General features: G+C 38.8%; 1 protein-coding gene across 1 annotated transcript in view; it reads left to right on the top strand.

Annotated features, from left to right (window-relative positions):
- Positions 1-18,969, top strand: part of ipo11 (importin 11) — a 195,130-nt gene that overhangs the window by 19,340 nt on the left and 156,821 nt on the right. The window contains 6 exon segments of the mRNA XM_051654108.1: positions 31-217; positions 1,056-1,193; positions 1,335-1,860; positions 7,489-7,570; positions 10,274-10,321; positions 10,878-10,983. Coding sequence (XP_051510068.1) covers positions 31-217; positions 1,056-1,193; positions 1,335-1,860; positions 7,489-7,570; positions 10,274-10,321; positions 10,878-10,983 — 1,087 coding nt within the window.

Below are 18,969 nucleotides of genomic sequence, written 5' to 3'. Positions count from 1 at the left end.
ATCCAAAATGGTGCTATTTTTGTTTCTTAGCCCGATTTTTACGGCACATGGACATCGGAGCAACCGGTGTTCGTGTCTACCATCGTCAGACACTGTTAAATTATAAGAATCATGCAACAAACAAGCTGCACGATGATCTGCTGGAGAAGCTACGTGATCTCAGCTTGCTGCGGGGACCAGGCCTCCAGTCCTTGGCATGGCATGATGCCGGGGGAGGGTATGTCCTAAGTGGTGTGCGAGGAAGCGGAAGCGCGGCAAGAGGGGGTCCATGCTAGGCTAAAAACAAACCCTAGCCAGCCGGCTCTCCTGTCTATCCTGCTCTCAAATGTCTGCTCCCTGGACAATAAATTGGACTACATCCGACTCCAGCAGACTACGCGGCATGAGTTTAGAGACTGCAGCGTCTTTGTTTTCACGGAGACATGGCTCAGTGATAGAGTTCCGGATGCCGCCATACAGCTAGATTGGCTCGCCTCATTTCGTGCTGACAGAAATGCAGCTCTGTGTGGTAAGGCTCACGATGGTGGCTTGTGTGTTTACATCAACACAGAATGGTGCAATAACTCTTGGTTACCGTTCATCGCTGGTGGAGTTTGTGACTGTTAGATGCAGACCATTTTATTTACCATGGGAATTCACAACTGTCCTCATAATCAGAGTGTACATTCCCCCCTGTGCTAATGCTAAGGAGGCGCTCTGTGAACTGTATGGGGCTATTAGCGAACTGCAGAATGCACACCCTGATGGACTGTTTATTGTCACTGGAGATTTCAACCATGCGAGTCAGTGCTCCCTAAATTCCATCAGCATGTGGACTTTGCAATGAGAGGGGTGAACACGTTGGATCTTGTTTACACAAACATCCCTGGTGTGTACCAGGAGGAGCCCCGCCCCCACCTCTGCTACTCAGACCACATCTCTGTTATTCTAATCATAGCATACAGACCGCTTGTCAGACGCTCCAAACCGGTTCTGAAGTAGGTGAAAACCTGGCCAGCAGGAGCCATCTCTGCTATTCAGGACTGTTTTGAGCACACTGACTGGCACATGTTCAGGGAGGCTGCCACCAATGGCTGCTCCACCAACTTGGAGGAATACACAGCATCAGTGACCAGCTACATCAGCAAGTGCATCGATGGCGTCACTCTCTCCAAGACCATCACCACACGCTCCAACCAGAAGCCGTGGATACTGTAGAGCTGCGTGCACTGCTGAGGACACAAGAATTCAGAGCAGGCGACAAGGCGGCCCTAAGAACAGCGAGGGCCAATCTGTCCCGGGCCATCAGAGAGGCAAAGCGCACACATGCCCAGAGAATCCACAGCCACTTCCAGGACAGCGGCCACACGCTGGCGCATATGGCAGGGCATCCAGGCCATCACCAATTACAGGACTACATCACCTGCCTTTGACAGTGATGCCTCCCTTCCAGATGCGCTGAACGACTTCTACACTCGGTTTGAGGCGCAGAATGACGTGGCAGCGAGGAAGACCACCCCTCCTCCCAACGACCAGGTTCTATGTCTTACCACAGCTGATGTGAGGAAAACTCTACATAGAGTCAACCCACGGAAGGCTGCTGGACCAGACAACATTCCTGGCAGAGTGCTCAGAGGATGTGCATACCAGCTGGCAGATGTTCTTACTGACATCTTCAACATCTCCCTGAGCAGCACCGTCATTTCTAATGTGCTTCAAGGCCACCACCATCGTCCCCGTGCCGAAGAAGTCTTCAGTGTCCTGCCTCAACAACTACCGTCCCATTGCACTCACACCCATCATCATGAAGTGCTTCAAGAGGCTCATCATGAGGCACATCAAGACCCAGCTGCCCCCCTCACTGGACCCCCTGCAGTTCGCGTATCGTCTCAACCACAAAACAGAAACTAGCACAGCTATATTGGAAATTGGTTGCTTGCGACAATGGTCAAATGAATAAATAGTGAAGCATTTATTGTTCAAAAATATTAGACAAATAAATGGTGCAATTGATCAATTAGAATAAAGTATTCCAGAGAGCTGTGTAAAAAGCTAAACTAATACTAACCATACAAATGTACTGTATATTTATCAATTAAGTTAAAATTTACAGTTTTAAGTTCTAAATACTTCCTTAAATAGTTCACTCAATTGCAGAATGTCCTGCAAAGTTATGCTAATCCTCTAACCTTCATTGGTCACATTCCCAAAAAAAAAAAAAAATGTCATTCAAACATCAGTTAGGTGAATTAGAAAACAGCAGCCTGTTAAGAAAAGGATTATGCCACATATGAATCATTGGGGTTAGAGTAGCAATGACAACAGATGTAATACTCATGAACTTAAACTCAAGCTGCTCTATGCTGTCTGTTAACTGAGCCCTGCTTTATGTTATGATCAGACGTACTGAACATTCACAGAATACTGTGGGTGCTAATTTACAATCTCTTGGTGTACTTTGAGTGTCATTTACTAGTGTCAATTGCCTCGCTCCTGTGATTTGTTTCTGTTCAGTTGGTGAATCGTCCCGGAGTCCTGCTGTCAATGCAGTGTAATTGCGATTAATTCAGTAGTCTGAATTGTTCTGGCCTGTTGATGACTAGTCCTTAGGTACATAGCAGGAATAGAGATGTTAGAGAAGGTGAAATAAGCACTTTTAATGGGATAGTCAACCCCAAAATTAAAACTCTGCCATCATTTACTTACCTAATGTTTTTTCATACACTTACCTATCCTTGGAACACAAAAGATGTTAAATAGATAGTTCACCCCAAAATGAAACATTTCTCATCATTTACTCACCCTCATGCCATCCCAGATGTGTATGTCTTTATTTTGTCAGCTCTGTAGATTCTTAAAATGCAAGTGGATGGTGATCCAACCTTTGAAGCTTCAAAAAGAACAGACAGTCAGCAAAAACATCATCCATATGACTCCACTGGTTAAATGAATGTCTTCTAAAGTGAAATGATCACTTTTGGTGCAAAAAAGATCTATATTTAAGTACTTTTTAAGTATAAATCATCACTTTCAGTCAACAGCAGTATGCGCATTCATGAGAAAGCGGAGTTCACGCGGTCTCTCGTGTGATGTATTTCCTTTGGCATGTTACAGACGTAATCTCATGTTTTGTTTTCTCAGTTGGGACATCCAGGATGAGCACACAAACGCACCATTGTGAGTAAAAAAACAAATACAGATTTAAACAAAAACCAACAAAGCTTCTGTACAGCGTTCTTCCTAGTCCGTTGTAAACAGCACTGCTCTTCCGGTTGTATCGCACGTGTGTCTGTTCTCACGTGAACATGCCAATGCGATTACGTCACACGCACATACTGCTGCTGAACGGAAGCAATGATAATTATAGTTACAAAGTACTTAAACACTGATCTTTTTTTTTTTTTAACCAAAACAACCATTTCACTTTAGAAGACATCAATTTAACCAGCAGAGTTGTATGAATGACGTTTATGCTGATTGTCTGTTCTTTTTGGAGCTTCAATGGCTTGATCACCATCCACTTGCATTTTAAGGACCTACTGAGCTAAAATCTTTTTTTCTATTTGTCTTCAAATGTGTTCTGCTGAAAAAAATAAATAAAAAAAAATCATACACATCTGGGATGGCATGAGGTTGAGTAAGTGATGAGAGAATTTTCATTTTTGGGTGAACTATCTCTTTAAGCAGTCACCATTCACTTTCATTTTATGGGGAAAAAAAAGATGCAATGAAAGTGAATGGCGAGTGAGACTAACATACTGCCTAACATCTCATTTTGTGTTTCATGGAAGAAAAAGTAATTTGTCAGTTTTGGGACAACATAAGTGTTAGTGAATAGTGACGGAGTTTTAGTTTTTGGGTGAGGTATCACTTTAATGACCTTCTCTTTGATTCGATCATGGATAGAAATAATCCTGGCACATCCATACAGTGGAACTATCATCAAGATACAGTTAGAAAAGTTTGAATCTTGTATACAGTGCATCCGGAAAGTATTCACAGCGCTTCACTTTTTCCACATTTTGTTAAGTTACAGCCTTATTCCAAAATGGATTAAATTCATTATTTTCCTCAAAATTCTACAAACAATACCCCATAATGACAACGTGAAAGAAGTTTGTTTGAAATCTTTGCAAATTTATTAAAAATAAAAAACTAAAAATAATAACGTACATAAGTATTCACAGCCTTTGCTCAATACTTTGTTGAAGCACCTTTGGCACCAATTACAGCCTCAAGTCTTTTTGAGTATGATGCTACAAGCTTGGCACACCTATTTTTGGGCAGTTTCTCCCATTCTTCTTTGCAGGACCTCTCAAGCTCCATCAGGTTGGATGGGGAGCGTCGGTGCACAGCCATTTTCAGATCTCTCCAGAGATGTTCATTCGGGTTCAAGTCTGGGCTCTGGCTGGGCCACTCAAGGACATTCACAGAGTTGTCCCATAGCCCTTTGTTATCTTGGCTGTGTGCTTTGGGTCATTGTCCTGTTGGAAGATGAACCTTCGCCCCTGTCTGAGGTCCAGAGTGCTCTGGAGCAGGTTTTCATCAAAGATGTCTCTGTACATTGCTGCATTCATCTTTCCATCGATCCTGACTAGTCTCCCAGGGCTGTCATGTGCCTTTTACTGAGGAGTGGCTTCTGTCTGGCCACTCTACCATACAGGCCTGATCGGTGGAGTGCTGCAGAGATGGTTGTTCTTCTGGAAAGTTCTCCTCTCTCCTGCTGGAGCTCTGTCAGAGTGATCATCGGGTTCTTGGTCACCTCCCTGACTAAGGCCCTTCTCCCCCGATCGCTCAGTTTGGCTGGGTGGCCAGCTCTAGGAAGAGTCCTGGTGGTTCCAAACTTCTTCCATTTACGGATGATGGAAGCCACTGTGCTCATTGGGACCTTTAATGCTGCAGAAATGTTTCTGTACCCTTCAGTCCTGTCTCGGAGGTCTACAGACAATTTCTTGGACTTCATGGCTTGGTCTGTGCTCTGACATGCACTGTTAACTGTGGGACCTTATATAGACAGGTGTGTGCCTTTCCAAATCATGTCCAATCAACTGAAATTATCACAGGTGGACTCCAATCAAGTTGTAGAAACATCTCAAGGATGATCAGTGGAAACAGAATGCACCTGAGCTCATTTTTGAGTGTCATGGCACTCCTCTTGTGTGGCTGTGAATACTTATGTACATGTGATTTTTTTTTTTTTTTTCGTTTTTTATTTTTAATAAATTTGCAAAGATTTCAAACAAACTTCTTTCGCATTGTCATTATGGGGTATTGTTTGTAGAATTTTGAGGAAAATAATGAATTTAATCCATTTTGGAATAAGGCTGTAACATAACAAAATGTGGAAAAAGTGAAGCACTGTGAATACTTTCCGGATGCACTGTAGGTACATATAAGTGTGAAGAAGCTACATGTAAAACCTTGAAAATATGTTATCAATTACTTTTTGCCTCATTCTTTGAGTAGAAGTCACACTCAGTGAAAGAAGTTGTTTTAACCATTCGATGATGATTTAAAGTAATATATATGAATTAGATAATGTTTAATTTGTCTTGTTTACATTACGCAAATGCACTAACACGCTATATATGCACCAGATGCACTCTGTTACTGTCATTTATGATGACACTGATACTACTGCAAAGAGGGATGTATTAAAGAGTGTTAATGTTCAGAATACAGTCAAAAATCTTTTTGCGAACGATCGTACTGATGTAGGTACATTTGCACATTATAACTCTGCATGCCTTTGTGTTCATGTTGAATACTGACTGAACACTGACTGAACAATGTAAACAAAGTAGTAGGTGGAGCCATAGGTCACAATTACTATAAAAAGGTGTTTAGCAGCCGGTTAGAAGTTTTTTTCTAAAAGTTCGCCCAGGCGACATGTTACGAACCACCAAAACGAACGTAAATACACCTTCTTTTTGGCCAGATTTTGTTCTAAATGACGTCATACCTGTTCGTTTTTCAATTTTGTATGTAGTATATCGGGGTCTTAAGTTGTGGATGTTAATCCTCCTATTGTCCTTTGAAGCAGCACCCACTTGTGATCCTTCAGTCAAATATGACTCGTCTTGAAAATCATTAAACATTAATGAATTCATAAATGCAGTACAACAGGTCTAAATACCAGTTTTTTTTTTTTTTTTTTTTTTTTTTGTTATGTTTTTTATTATTATCTCAAAGTGTATTACCATGGAAATGTATTACCATTTTTTTTTTTTTTTTTTTTTAATTGGGAACACAATTTGTCAAAAGAAATGTTAAAGAACTTGCCACACAACTTTGGCAACTGGTGTTCCCAGTTCCTGTTTATTTCAGTCACGTTTGCCATTTTGTAATGTCTCACAGAACAGCTGTATTATTCTGCTATTAGTAACTGTGAAAAGTCAACATCTTAGTGCTGCAATTTTAGTGCAGGCATATTTCACAAATGAATCTCTATTGTGACTGGAGCAGTCAATAAAGGCCAACTTTGCACATCCATCTCAACAAATTCATTCCTCTCCACTTATGCCAAAAAATATTTTGAAGTACTTCAGATGCTTTGGAAAGTACTAGTTTTTGTTGACATTTATTGTCTTAGGGCAGAGTAACATCCAGGGGACCCTTTAGCCAAGTTCTATCCAAATATCTAAAATCATGTTAGTAAACTCATTCACTAACATAGTACCTGTAAGATTTTGAGAGGGTGTATGAAGGGTGTATAGAACAACATGTTTTAGGGGCTAAATGTTAGAAAATATACAATGTATATGGGTCAGATTTGATTTATAATGACTAAACTTATAACAGTGTTTTACATCATATTTGTGATGTAAAACACATTTCACCTTCAAGTAACTTAAATATAAATAAATATATACTATATATATGTGTGTGTGTGTGTGTGTGTGTGTGTGTGTGTGTGCGTGTGTGTGTGTGTGTGTGTGTCCGAACAAGATGTCCAGGATCTCTGGCATAAAAAACAGCCCCACAACATTAAAGATCCACCACCATATTTAACCATGGGTATGGGGTACTTTTCCAGTTGAAAATCACTGGTCTAACAGAAGTTTTGCAATCTTATACTCCATAATTAAGCCTTTTCTTTGTGATCCTCCATAACCAGTCCTGATTCCTGCCCTCATTGATTTGGCTCAGAACTGCATTTATTATGTTAGAGTTCTTAAAGGCATAAAACATATAATTTGACATGTGTGACAAATGTTAAGATAGTTTGCTAAGGTGATATTTGACCTCCATGGGTAGCCATTGTCCCAACCTTTAATAATAGCCCCTGAAGGCCACTGGGTGAGGTCTCGCACACTGACACCCCTGTCAATGCGCACTATCGATTATGTTAGCAAGGGTGATGGATACTGTAGAAAATCAGATGGTTTCCTACTCAAGTGTTTGTAAGTGGGGGTGAATGTTTGTGTTTAAATATTGTTTTTGTACCGATTGCTTCCTCATGCCCTTGTCATGTTGTGTTTCTCCTTGTTCCAATCAATATCTTCACAGCCAAGCACAGAAGTGTTGTTCCTGGACAAATTCAGTCAAACCTTGACACCAGTGCTCCTGGAGATGGTGCAGAATCTTCAAGGTTGGTTTTGTTTGTACTAATGACGTGTGGTAAACAGGGTAAGGGATGTGCAAAACAGCATTTACATGAATGGAAGGCATTCAAAGACGCAAAGAACAAATTATACAAATCAAAGCTTTTAATGTGTTAATTAAAGACCCGCTGATCAAACAAACCTCACTAAATAAATGGAAGCGTCATTATGTTGTGATAATGAAAGAGTCATGAAATGTCACAGCCGAAGCGAGAATAGTTGAGGACATGATTAAAAATGCTCATACTGTAGATTCCTTTTCATGTACAGTAATTATCAAATCATCCTAATAAGTGAAAAATGTTGATTAAAGCTTGAAAGAGGCAATGCTGAAATATGCTCGGATGCCATGCACTTTTAACAGAACCCTTTTTTGAACTGTTTTACAACATGAAAGTACTCTCATTTATAGCTTCCTGCTGACATAAGTTTGGAGATGCTGGGCTGACACCAAATGACACATGCCATACCATCAGTTCTTCAAAGCTCTCTTTGTTTTTAAATGAGGGGTGTTCTCTACCTTTCCACATAAGAAAATCTGATAAAGTTGTCTGGGGTTCTACTTTAGATGTTGGCTTTTTGATTGCACACCCCGCTAAGCTAAAGAGGGTCCACCATTAGTTCACCACTAAGAGCCATGTGTAGCAATTAGGCTGACACTCTCAGCCAAACACAACCATTGCCTGACAAGTGTTAAACTCTCATTGCTTTTGATCAGACTCCCTAATAATTCACTAGTGAATGAGTTTTCGTTGTAAATGAGTTTATAAAATGGCTGTGTATAAGGGTGAATCTTCAATAAGGTGTGCTTTTTTTGTCCCCTATGGTGATTTTTAAGTCAACATTCTAGTTTTCAAGGATTGATTATAATATCTTAAAGGGATAGTTCACCCAAAACTGAAAATTGTCTCATTTACTCTCCCTTATGCCATTCCAGATGTGTATGACTTTATTTTTTCTGCTGAACATAAACGAATATTTTTAGAAGAGTAGTTCAGCTCTGTAAATGCTCTGATATGTTAAGTGAATGGGTACCAACATTTTGACTCCAGTCCTTAAATTAATATCTTCAGAAGTGATATAATTGTTGTGGGTGAGAAACAGATCAATATTTAAGTCCTTTTTAATTAAAAATCTCCACTTTCACATTTCACACTCTCACTTATTTTGTTTTTGGAGATTCGCATTGTTCGTGCATATTGCCACCTACTGGGCAGGGAGGAGAATTTATGGTAAAAACAGACTTAAAAATGTATCTGTTTCTCAACCAGACTTATCATATCACTTCTGAATACATGGATTTAACTTCTGGAGACTTTTTCTGGAGATTACATTTACATTGTCTTTATGTGCATTTTGGAGCTTCAAAATGTTGGTACACTTTGACTTGCATTGTGAGGACCTATAGAGCTGAAATGTTCTTTTAAAAATCTTAATTTGTGTTAAGCAGAAGAAAGTAATTCACACACATTTGGGATGGCATGAGGGGGATTAAATGATGAGAAGATTTTCACTTTTGTGTAAACTTTCCCTTTAAAAATTTTGAATTGTCAAACTTTAAAATGCTTAAATCACAAAATTACACATTGCACTTTTCTAAAGAACTTTTAAAGAACAATTTATTTTGTATTTATAGAATTGCTGCCCCCAGTATTGCTTTCACTACCACCACACCAAGACAAATATCAAGTTTTCCCATTAAAGTTTTTGGTCATGATGGAAATGAGAAGGGGAGCACAGCAGAAAGAGCATTTGAAGATCAGATGTTGTTATTATTATTATTATTATTATTATTATTATTATATATTTTTTAAATATTATGATCTGACACCCTGTCTATACTTGACCTACACCATAATCAAATCTTCATTCCACGACATGCGATTATTGTTCAAGAATTCAAGATTTTTAAAGTCTCATTATAACATGAGTTCCTGTAGCTCTGTTGGTAGAGCATGGTGCTAGCTACATCAAGATCATGGGTTTGATTGAACACACAGACTGATACAATGTATACCTTGAATGCACTTTAAGTTTCTTTGGATAAAAGAGTCTGCCAAATGCACAAATGAAAATTTTAAATGTTAGTTTTCATTAGTCAAAGGCGCCCTCAACTGAAGAAACGCTCATATCTGCTGTCAGTCTGATTTTTATATGGAAGTCCATAGCAATCTTTGTGCATGATAGATTGTATTTTATTTTAATAATCTCATGTACAATTGTATATTTTACCACAAAGAGCCCCACAAAAGTGCTTTTTTTATTGTCATATGTTTAAATCATGTTTAATTATAGTGTGAAGACAACCCTATTCCAAAGGCACACATTTACATTATGATTCTGATAATGACCTCTCAGTTAATTTCCTAGTAGCCTTCGTTTTCTAAGTTTTTTGAGCATTTTCTTTATTTTAAATGGACTTTATTATAAGGAGCCTCACCTTATTGTTGCTATGGGAAGGCTAATTTTGATTGGCTAAGGGAAATGGGTCAAAAGTTTTGGTTGTTAATATTGTTTCATTACTAATTTTACTACTACTTTTTCTACCATTTGCAAATATAATTGGTCATTATTACAGATGTTTAGATGCGATAGAAGTTGTTTTAGTTCAACAGTCCTAAAGGACATTGTGGGCAAACTGTGAAGAATGAGTTCATTTGGTCACAATGCTTGTTTGCTTTCCCTCTTAGGTCCCAGTAATGTGGAGGACCCCGTGCAAATGCTAATGAAGGATGCAGGTACCATTGTGCAGGACTAGTTATTTCATATGCTTACACTTTCTTTCTACCTCTCTCTGCATAAATATTTTTAAACATGAACACAAAGCAATCAAATCTTTCAAATTCTGTTATGAATCTTTTAATTAAAGATTATTGAAGTGTTCCCATCATTATGGAAATCCTAAAAATACCAGGGAATGAATACAATCTTAAGTCATGGAAAAGTCGAAAATGTTTTTCAAGTTATGCTTTGTTCTAAAATTCTTAATCGGCTAGACATTGCTATTGGATGGAATTAAAACTGATTGATAAGCCATGGCATTGTCTGATTTCTGGGCGTTCTTTCTGATGAATCAGTCAAACCAGTTCACAAATTGGACTGAATGGTTTAGTAGCAAATCTGTCTGAATTTTAATGTTGAAAAATAATCCTTATCCAGTAATCTCAAACAACTGGAATGGTCTGGGACAAGTCATAGAAATTCATTGGTCAGAAAGTGTGGAAACCTTGTTATTATATGTTGAATTTAGCTGAATCTGTTTTTTTTATTTATTTATTTATTTATTTTTTACAGTGTACAGTGCTGTTGGGTTAGCAGCATATGAATTATTTGACAACATGAACTTAGAACAGTGGTTCAAGAACCAACTCCTAGAGGAGCTACAATTCAACCACAACAGGTCATTTTAATTAATTTAATTAATTTCCCTCTGAAAAAATTTAAAACCATTCACCGTTCATTAATACAGCCTGAAAATATAACATTTGTGTTAGTGAATGAAACCTGGGAATCCAGAGACACCAACATGATGTTTCACATCAACAAAAAACAGAGATCTTAAGCATTTTTTTTATTTTTTTATTTTATTTTTTATTTTTTAGATAAAATGGTATTCACTCCTTTCGTCTTTTCTAGGGAGTGATGTCACTCAACAGGTGCATTCAAAGAAACGTTTGCGTGCAGCGATAGGGCTAGCCCTTGTACAGATAAAAGACTAAACCTTTCTCTCAGAAGTTTTTTTCTCTATTCCATTACTCCTTTGAGGGGAGATAGGCTTCATTTTATCAAAAAGAATGTTGCATGAACTCCCAGCACCGTCAAGTTCTTTTTCCTTTTGCCAGGATTGTTTCTGGGAATCTAGGTTGGTTACATAAAGGCATACAGGTATACACGTGATTTAATATCTCTATTTTTATTTATTTATTTTGCCCTCTTGTGTTTTGAATTGTGCGGGATAACATCAAATGCCAAACGTAGACAGGAAAAAGCTGATATACCACCCCCCCATCCCCTCCAAAGCCTTTTTAAGAACAGAGCACAAAAGATATCGAGATTTAGATAAACCTCTCAGACGGGAGCCTGGATAATCTTTACACTGGGCCTCAATGACATTTACTGCCTCCTAACAATAGCAGTATTATTGCAACTGTCGTTGATGGATTGGTTAGACAGTGTCCCTTTGGGAGACTCCTGCAGTGTATCTGATGAGGTCAGAAAAGTTGTGAAGATGTCAGTTATCAAACATGTATAAACATAAAATGTCTTGTGGAGAGGTATTTGCTATATTCAGTGTATATATATTTGGAAAAATATGTCTGCTCATGAAAAACACTATTCTTTTATTCAGTAATAGTGGTCAGGTGAAACCATTTATCATCACAGAAGTGTGTGTGCCCTTTTTTAAATGATAACTGAAATCACACAGATGGCCCTGATCAAAAGTTAACATACCCTTAAATGTCTGGCCTGATAATATATACTCAAGTTGACACACACAGGTTGAAATGGCTATGACGGGTAAATATCCACACCTGTGCCTTGTTTCATTGTAATTAGTGACTGTGTCTAAATAGTCTATGAGATTCCTTGCACATTTCATCCAGTGTTGCACTGACTTTTCTGGATACTGAAGCATGGGGAAAGTTAAAGAACTGTCAAATCAGGATAAAGATATCCAAAGATTTGAAAAGGCCAATCAGTTCTGTTCCAACTCTGATCAAGAAGATCAGGTAGACCAAGAAAGATTTCAGACACAACCGGCAGGAAAATTGTTTGGGATGCAAAGAAAAACCCACAAGCAACTTAAACTGAAATACAGGCTTCTCTGAAAAAAAAAAAAAAAAGTGGTGCAGAATGCACAATGAGGAGATGCTTGAACAAAAATGGGCTGCATGGCAGAGTTGCTAGAAAAAAAGCCATTGCTGTTGGAGTGATGAGAGCAAAATGTAACTTTAAGGTCACAAACATAAAAGCCATGTTTGGAGAGGGGTCAAAAAGACCTATGAAGAAAAGCACACCATCCCTACCATGAAGCATGGAGGTGGATCTCTGCAGCATGTTATCAGAAAATATTAGAGGAAAATTAGCATTCATCAGCCCGGCAGCTGCGCATGGAGCACACTTGAAATTTCCAACATGACAATGATTCGAAACACAAGGCCAAGTCAACTATTCAGTGGTTGCAGCAGGAAAAAAAAAAACATAGGTTTCTGGTTCTGGCGTGGCCATCACAGTCTCCTGACCTCAACTTCATTGAGCCACTTTGGGGAAACCTCAAACTGGAGGTTCATGCAAGACAACCACAGAATGTACAGGACCTGTAGGCTTTTTGCCAAGAAGAATGGGAAGCTTTACCACCTGAGAAAATAAAGGGCCTCATTCATAACTATCACAACCCTTACAAAAAATCTAAACTTGCTGCAAACTTGCCACAAATTTGCAGTCAATTTGCCGCTTGTTATTTTCACATGTAAATGAGCATTTGATTCACCGCAAATGTTTGCCAGAATTTTAGAGCTCTTTGTGGGTAGCGGTTAACCTCCAGCAAACCTTTGCCAACAATGGACAATTTGCTGCAAATTTGCTGCAAAACTCATTTGCATGTTAAAATGATCAGAGGAGAATTTGCCATGAACTTTCGATTTTCGTAAGGGAAAATACTGTAAGCCATCACTGGGGCAATACACGGTACTAAAACTAAGAGTGTGCAAACTTTTGAACAGGGCCATATTTGTTATTTCCTTTATTGCTTTGGTGTTTATCGATTGTGCTATTCTGTGATGCCTAATAGTTTAATTTGAATGCCATTAAAAATAAAAGAAATGTGTTTTGTCTGATCACTCGTGTTTTCGTAAAAAATGGTACACATCTTACAAATTCTGCCAGGGGTATGTAAACTTATGAGCACAACTGTATATCCTGGTGCACGTTGTAGTTGCATGCACCATTTTAAAAAGGCGTTTCCATTGTCTATGTCGCTGTGGTGGAGTGATGCTGTACATTCCCAGTAAAGTATGCCTGATTGTGGTAGTCGGTGCATCCGCCACCACCCAGCACTCAAAACCAACCTGCAAGATTGGGAATTGCGCTGCAAAAATTGCATTTAGCACTAAATCTTTGTCCGAGTTTGCAATGTGTCTTGATTTGCATAGTTCATTGAATCAGGTGCTAATTTGACGCAGACAGCACATGCAATAAAATTGTATCAGTGGGCAGGCACAATTCATTCTGTAAACAGTGATTTCCTCTCAAAGAGTTGGAAAAAAATGAGGTTATGGCTCTACACAAAGCATAATTTGTGAGTTTAGAGAGAGAAGAGGCTAGACAGACTTGTGTTGTGAAAGATCTCATTATGATCACATTTGAAACCATGGCCGTTTTTTTCTCCTTCATTCATACGCCACTGTTTTTGTATTTCTCAATTTCCTTCTCTTCATCCAGCTTGGTTGGAACATGCTTGTGGTTAGTAAGGATAGATTTAAACCTTATTTGCATATATAATAACTTTGACTTTGTATTGAAGGAAAGAGAGAGAAAATGTTTTAATATTTCAGAGCTCCTTGTTTGTTTGTATGGAAACATGTCTGTCATTCCTAATGGCTAGCACATAACACACACTGAATTGTTTGTGAGTATGTCAGAGGATGGGGGAATTCATCAGCAGGCAAGTATTTGCATGTCTGCTGGTCTGTGGTGATTGAACAACCACTTGAAAACATGTGTGTATGTGCATATTGAGGCAGTCTCGATACATGCTCTTGACAGAGAAAGCAAATGTACAACTGACTCTCTTTAATCAGGCATGTTTGTCACTGTCATCATGAGGCAGTATACCTGAAAATGCCTTAGAGGGATTTTCACAGACACATGACTAACCCTGGTGCTGGCATTGGGATTTGAAAACATTATAGTCAGCAGAAAGTTCATAGTATGCATTATACCTACATAAATCCTTGACACAGTGCGCTGTCATTTCTCACGGTCTAGCAATGCTCCAGACCCTCATATTGATTCATCACTTCATTAGACCTACTGTGCCACCGACTCTTGAGCTTTGCCCTGGCGAACGGATTATCCAAGAACTGACTGGATCGATAGGCTAGGGAAGCTTGTTGTATCTAACTAATGTTTAATTCCCACTTCACCATCTCTGTCATGTTCATCTCTGCCTCTTCTCCGGCTCTCCAGTAGCGTAGTGTAGTTTTTTTCGCATCCCAAAAATGGGTCGTAGGTCTGTTCTAATAGGATCGCGGACGAGGGAAAAACAATGTAAATAATTGTACCAGGGCAGAGGGCGGGGCCGGGTCGTGATTCCGCACACCTGGACCCTAATAAGGCTGATTAAGCCCGAGAGGGATAAAGCCGACCGGAGACGGCAATGTGTCAGAGAGAGAGTTACGATCAACTGCTACCTTCACACATGGAGTTCTTGGAGGCAGGTGTACAAGAACTCCACCAACTTAAAAGTGGCTTTGTCCTTGCTGAGCCACATCCTTAAGTGCACATAGAGAAGGTAGGTCAGTGCTCAATGCCCCTTAACACAGAATGTATTGCGTTTGAAGTACAGCACTAAAGCCACACTGCAGGCGAGCTGGGAAAGCAGTAGCATGTGTGATGTTCGGCGTACGATGTGCAGCAGCATGAAATGACCTTTTCAGCTGCGAGCTTCAACAATAGCAGCTGTGGTGCTAGTTCAGCTTCAGGGAGTAGACTGTGTCGAGTGTCAAGTCACACATATCGGTCTGGTCCACATAGGATTGTTATCTCATCCCAGACTCATAAGGATTCTAATATAACTCATGTTTTTGTTTACATATTGTAGTTAATTTGCATAGTTGAGGTTGAGACGGTGTCCTTGTTAGAACATGACCAGAGACAAGCTATGGAAGATCATGACTGACCTGCACAAAGTCCAGACTTGAACCCCAGTGAATGTCTTTGGGTTGAATTGAAACACTGACTGTCACCCTGACCTAATCACCCAACATCAGTGCCTGACGTCAATGAAGCTATTGAGTCTGAATTGAAGCAAATGCCTGAAATCATGTTCCAGCATCTAGTGGCGAGTCTTCCCAGAAGAGTAGAAGCTGTTATAGCAACCGAGGTATTAATGGGATGATTTTGAAATTAAATTTTCAACAACCACACATGGGTTTGGTGTTCCGGTGTCCACATACACTCATTGAGCACTTTATTAGAAACACTATGGTCCTAATAAAGTGCCCGACATGGTCTTCTGCTGTTGTAGCCCATCCACCTCAAGATTTGACATGTAGTTCATTCTTGAATGCTATTCTGCTCACTACAATTGTACAGAGTGGTTATCTGAGTTACTGTAGTCTTTTCGTCAGCTCGAACCAGTCTGTTCATTCTCAGTTGACCTTTCACATCAACAAGGCATTTTTGTCCACAAAACTGCTGCTCACTGGATGTTTTTTGGTTTTGGCACCATTCTGAGTAAACTCTAGAGACTGTTGTGCATGAAAGTCCCAGGAGATCAGCAGTTACAGAAATACTCAAACCAGCCTGTTTGGCACCAACATTCATGCCATGGTCGAAACTTTTCCCCATTCTGATGGTTGATGTGGACATTAACTGAAGCTCCTGACCTGCTGACCTGCACTGCTGTCACACAATTGGCTGATTTGATAATTGCATAAATAAGTAGGTGTACTGGTGTTCCTAATAATAAAGTGCTCAGAGAGTGTATTTTTGGCTATACAGTGTATACTAAAAGTGGAGTTGTGTTGTGGTATTGATTTATCTAATCCTTTTTTTACACAGCTTCTGGAGAGTCAACAATGCAGTTCTTGGGCACTTTGTACAGTTATTTTTGTGAAATGGTTGTGCTAATTTTATTTATTTAATTAATTTTTGATGGATTCAATTCTAACCACAAAGTCCATACATTTTCAACAAATTTATTTAATGTTGTCAGTACAACCTTTCGTGGAACTACTGTGCCATTTTTTGAATGAGCTGTTGCTATGTTGCATCCTAGTTTATTATCGTGGTAGCATCAATTTCAGATTTGCATGCAACTGACATCAGTAAGCCTAACTATGGTTGGTCGATTTACGTCTTTGTCAGATGACACCTTCCTGTCTAAGTGTGCTTTTCTTGACCAGAATTACTTTCAATATGTACCAAACTTGATGTCAAATCTGGCTTGTGAGACTAAAATTCCACCACTGATATTCAGTTGCAATTGTGAGGTCTTAATACAGTATCAAACTGAAATAGCAAAGTAGTGACAGAAAAGTTTTGATTTACGGTAGATTGAGCACTGCTTTGTAACCCATTGTGCTTGTATAATTTTAATGGCTGTTCATTATATGCCTCTAATTGAAGAGGTGTTGGCATGCTTTGCAGTGGCCATTTATGATGAGTCAGCTATTTAAAAGCAATTATGGAGGACTTTCGAAACAAAGTTTTGATTATCAATCCCTCTGCTGGAGGCCTGAATGTCATTCAACAATACTCTTCTGTTTGACAGAGACAGACTTAGGTTATCAGCAGTCTTTGAGTGACGTTCTCTGCCAAAGTCTGTTTTGACATGTCTGAGATGCAGCCACTTGACAGCAAGCCTCTTTAAAATCAATCATTTACTCCTCGCATTCTCTCTGAATGCAGGCACTGTATAGTGGTCAGCATCTTTCAGGCTTACTGTGAATATATTTTTTCACTTAAAGTGATTCAAATACTAAATAGCAGAATTTGAATCCCCTCACAGACACACTAACATATGCGAATACATGCAAATAGGTCATACCTACATTAAAACATTCAATTTTCAGTATAAAACTGCAGTCACACCTGTATCACACCCATATGTGATACATGTAATAGGTATTTTGACAAGTTTTTAAGTATAAAGAGAGGAACTTGGGTCTCCTTTCCACTTCTGTGAGATGCATTTTCATAATATACAGTAAATGTTGTCAAGGGGGAGCTGTCAAAAAGACAGCTCCCCGTTTAGACATATATTTCTGAACAGAACATTGGCATAAGAATGAAGTTATATAAAGCTGACATGGTGATTCATAAACCACTTTTAAACAAGTTCCACTGTATTATGTTTGACAGTTTACAAGCTTTGCAGTGCATATTACCAGCCAAACAATACAAGCAGCATCATATGACAGGGATTTTTTTTGTGGAAATGTGTGGAAGAAAATGTATCATGTTTAAGCAAAAAGCCATGAGAGTGTGCATTACACTGATTTTACCCCATGTGAGAATGTATGGTCACAGGTGTGTTTTTATAGTTATTTTACAACAGCTTCGAACGCATCCCATTCAGAATTTAGAGTGGGAGCTATCCATTTTTATGAAATAACTATTAATACATTTTTAAGACTTTAAATAAGGGTCTATATTGAAGGTTTTTGTAATCACTGTTTTCAAACAGATTCCAGAATATGACAATGGCAGATGAGAAACCTGTTTGGAAAACTGTCTGGTCATTTTGCAATTCCGTTTGATGACGTTAGTGGCACCGAATTGCACACTTTAATAGTGGCTCTGAGAAAATATAATTAGCTTATAGAAATGAGTATTGGTATTCTGTTTTATTATTATTATAATATTTTTTTTATTATAATTTTTTTATGTGGGGGTTAATGTAAGGTCGTGTGTCGTGTAGAGACTACCTGATGCTAATTAAGTGATCAAAAAACACTCATCCTTTCCTGTACCCATTTATCATTTATAACCTTCTCATCACATTGCATATTACATTTCTATTAAAACTGAATTAAACAGATTTAATGGGAAAAGGGGGTCTCTGTGGAGAGTCCTTGCACTAATAAGCAAACAGGAAGGTAAAGTGCCCTTGGCATTAGCGCTGTTAACCTTTATGTGCATGCTTTTATTTTATGTTACTTACTCATACGCCACTGAGTATTCATCGTTTTTCTTTTTTTTTTCTTTTTTTTTTTTTTTTTGGTGTGATTTAGATGACATATTGTGGAGCAAACAAAATTCTGTTGCGTCATTACCTCAGAGTGGACTCATTATGACTTGCAGCTTGGCTAATATATTTGTGCTCTCTGTGGAGTAACCTTTATAGTTAATGTAATGAGGTTCAAGGGATATTAGGTAGTTGGATTTATTGGGTGCAAAGTTTTTATCACCACCAGCTCTAATTACTCTGTCACTCACTGGCAACCAGACAAAAGCAGCTTAAACCTCTGGCACACTCTCTTACATTTGATCAATGCCAGCAGTCTGTTTCTCTAGAGATATTCCCTTAAAAAAAAAAAAAAAAAAAAAAAAATAGATCCCTAGTGTCTCTTTTATTGTCTCCAGTGAACTGAGAGATTCCTGGGGCTCAGAGTCGTGCCTGGTTGGATTTTGAGAACTCATCCGGCAGAATGGGTTTAAA

This window comes from Myxocyprinus asiaticus, chromosome 24, assembly GCF_019703515.2.
Source record: "Myxocyprinus asiaticus isolate MX2 ecotype Aquarium Trade chromosome 24, UBuf_Myxa_2, whole genome shotgun sequence".
NCBI classification, from domain to species: Eukaryota; Metazoa; Chordata; class Actinopteri; order Cypriniformes; family Catostomidae; genus Myxocyprinus; species Myxocyprinus asiaticus.
The sequence above is the reverse complement of the archived record's forward strand: the minus strand, read 5'-3'. Positions and strand labels throughout refer to the sequence as shown.